This window comes from Erigeron canadensis, chromosome 9 (genome assembly GCF_010389155.1).
Source record: "Erigeron canadensis isolate Cc75 chromosome 9, C_canadensis_v1, whole genome shotgun sequence".
Lineage (NCBI taxonomy): Eukaryota > Viridiplantae > Streptophyta > Magnoliopsida > Asterales > Asteraceae > Erigeron > Erigeron canadensis.
The window spans coordinates 4,912,070-4,914,980 of NC_057769.1; the positions used below are offsets into that span (position 1 = coordinate 4,912,070).

General features: G+C 34.4%; 1 protein-coding gene across 1 annotated transcript; it reads right to left on the bottom strand.

The window, feature by feature from the left end:
- Positions 1–888: 888 nt before the first annotated feature.
- On the bottom strand, positions 889–2,911 carry LOC122581616 (TLC domain-containing protein 4-B-like). The gene is made up of 8 exons (XM_043753859.1): positions 2,795–2,911; positions 2,405–2,493; positions 2,149–2,287; positions 1,843–1,917; positions 1,438–1,559; positions 1,295–1,370; positions 1,127–1,186; positions 889–1,035 (listed from the first exon to the last, which is right to left on the bottom strand). Exons 1-8 carry the CDS (start codon positions 2,909–2,911, stop codon positions 889–891), a joined length of 825 nt encoding a protein of 274 aa, XP_043609794.1.

The window sequence follows — 2,911 nt, forward strand, 5'->3', positions numbered from 1 at the left end:
AAACTGCCTCCAATTAACCGGTCAGATTTATGTCGAAACGATTCAACCAGATGAACAGGTGAACCAGGTGGAAGATTGAACCTAGCAAGAAAAAAGAGAATAAGACACATTGGTTAGGTTTATTGTTGTTCCTTTTCCTTATAAGTTGTACATTACACTTCAGTAAGTTTTTTTTGGCTCGACTTGCTTCTAGCTAGCTAGTCTTTTATAAAAAAAAATTGCGATTGAGAAAAAACAACATATTAAACACTCTCATTCATAAGACAACCCACATCAAATCTTCAAACCATTGTGTCATATATCGCCACCTCCATCTTTTTTGCAAATGCATAAGTTTTTGTTTTGAATGGTAATTTAGGATCGACATGCCTCTTTATATAATTAATTTTTAAGTCTAAAAGAAACACATGTTGGAAAAACTTATGTCTATATTCTTGTGAGCATTTTGTTCACACCAGAATTTAAACTCAAAATCTTTTAATTTCAAGCGTCACCATATATCATTTGTTGATCGTTGGTAAACGCATAAGTTAGCGTACAATTTCTTTTAGTTTGGAAACACAAATGATTAGATTTAGTGTTTGAAAAGTTCTAGATTATTTCTCGTTCCAATTTGTTGACTCTTAGACGAATAAAATAATCGAAACTCTATAACCAAAGCCTTTTGCACATCTTTTTCTACACAGTGATTGAAAATTTAATAATTCATCAGAATTACCTACCTTATCATTGGATTATATGAGTATTATACTACTTTGAAATGTTTTAAACTTAACACTTCATATAATTATGGTGTGTGACAAGTCATTCACGCTTTATATTAGCTTTTTATTCTTATAAATACAATCATTAAAATAGCAAATGTACTTGAAAACAAATAATTAGTGGTCAACTACTATGGCTGTGCCTATTCATTTTGGAAAGGGTTTTAATCAACCCTCTAAGGATCTTCCAAAACCAAAACAAGTTCATGAAAGCCAACACCGAGGGAATCGTCAACACGCTGTAGAACCCCATTGCGTAAATTTGCTTCACCTGAAACGACACGCAAAAAGGGGGTCAGAGGCGGCCTTGGTGCACTAAGGTTGTTCACAGTTCAAAATAAGTCAAGGTTTGAGCAATGTACTTGATAAAAATGTGTAAACATATGGTAGAAAAAGAAGATAAACAAGATGATCCTTGCAACCTACAAAAAAAAAAAACAAAAAACCCGAAAATATATATCATATGTTTGTCTCCTTTTTCTTGATGAATTGATTAAATGTAGAAAGACTTAAGATATGAAAGTCTTTACCAACCACCCTGCAAACAATGCAACACCATTCAACAAGTAAAATGTGGAGTTCTTCTTCCCGGCGACATCTAGATACCTACATTTGTGCATCGAGTGATCATTTGTACTTTAGATGTGATGAAGAAATGGTGTGTTGAAGGTACCATCTTAGGTTCACAAAAGGTGTGGTGATCTCGGTGATAAAGACTATAAGGATGTAAAACTGAACTTGGCCGCTTAAAAGGGCTTGACCGATGGCAAACATGGAGAGTCCATGGTGCAATACCTGTAAAGGCACGAGAGGAAAATAATCAACATGAATCCAATAAAATGGTCATCGGAGTGTTCTTAAGCACAACTCTAGTTCAACGCAACCCAACAAGCCCAAATACGTCGACTATCTTTAAGTGTGTATGAGATACTTTATATATAACTACTATTTGCAATAGTTTAATTTCCGAAAAGGGTTTACTCATAGTTTTATTAAGAACATTTGTACCGATAATCAGTTGAACTCTCACATACGGGCTTGTTGCTTATCTGTCTCAGCGCTAGGGAGTATGACTTACAAATTCAAAACCACCTAAAGTCGGGTAAGTCCAAAAAATCATCCCCAAATCCGACAAAAAGTAACCAATTGACATCTGCAATACAATAGAATAACAAATGAGAACATAAGCGTGCAATATGGTCTTTTTGACAAGTAATATTACATGTAAAAACTATCTATAAACACATGTGGCATGTCAGATGGTCCAATAATCAGAAGATAAAAAAATAAATAAGTCATACTTGGTTATTTGTTGTATTTTCCCACGAAATAAGGATGTGAAGTGCCCTAAACATATAATTTGAGATGTAACAAAAAATATTACCCCAAGTATGGTGTCACATGATGCAGATGAACGGTTAATAATCCACTCTTGATGAGCATGTTCATCAAAAAGATCCGAAACGAGTAGAAAGTATAAAGAACCAGCAACTACAAAGAGTGCGTGGAAGGTTGAGAATCCCCTAATTAAGAAGATGAATTAATATCAAATGAGCTACTAATACAATATATAAGAGTTGTAGGCACAAGATACTAGCTGGAGGAAAGCCGATAAGTGTTACAATACAAAAGTGCAATACCGGTTTTTCCATTCAAGTTTTTGCGCATTGTCTAGTTTGTTAAAGCCTTTGAAGATGAGCGGGCCAAGTATTCCCATCAAGTCATAAGCCTGCATTGCAACAAAAACAAATTTTATCTTATAACTCAATGAAGACAATGTATACAAGTATACAACATATATACAAGAAGATATATATATTACAATGGCTTATGAACTTTGATTTAAAAACTATCCAAAATGGCAAGTTATGCATCTTTTTTTTCAAGATACATGCATAGCTTACTAGTTCGAGATCAACTTATATGCATTGGACAATGCCAATTATAGCACATTGCCTAGATTTGTAACGAACGTCAGAACTGTAACATCCTAAAAGTTATGAAACACAAAAGAGGGGGCCAATACTTACAACTTTACACATGATGATGCCCCAAAAAACCGAAAACAACCACCGGATTGGGTTGCTTGAACTTGCATGATTAGCAATGGTGCTAAAACCTGAAGGGGTAGTTATTCTTCCTTCCAT

Coding starts and splice junctions, on each gene's coding strand:
- LOC122581616 (XM_043753859.1), bottom strand. CDS start 2,911: ATGGAAGGAAGAATAACTACCCCTTCAGGTTTTAGCACCATTGCTAAT. Junction 2,494..2,794: donor GCATCATCATGTGTAAAGTT/GTAAGTATTGGC, acceptor GTTGCAATGCAG/GCTTATGACTTGATGGGAAT. Junction 1,918..2,148: donor CATGTGACACCATACTTGGG/GTAATATTTTTT, acceptor ATTGTATTGCAG/ATGTCAATTGGTTACTTTTT.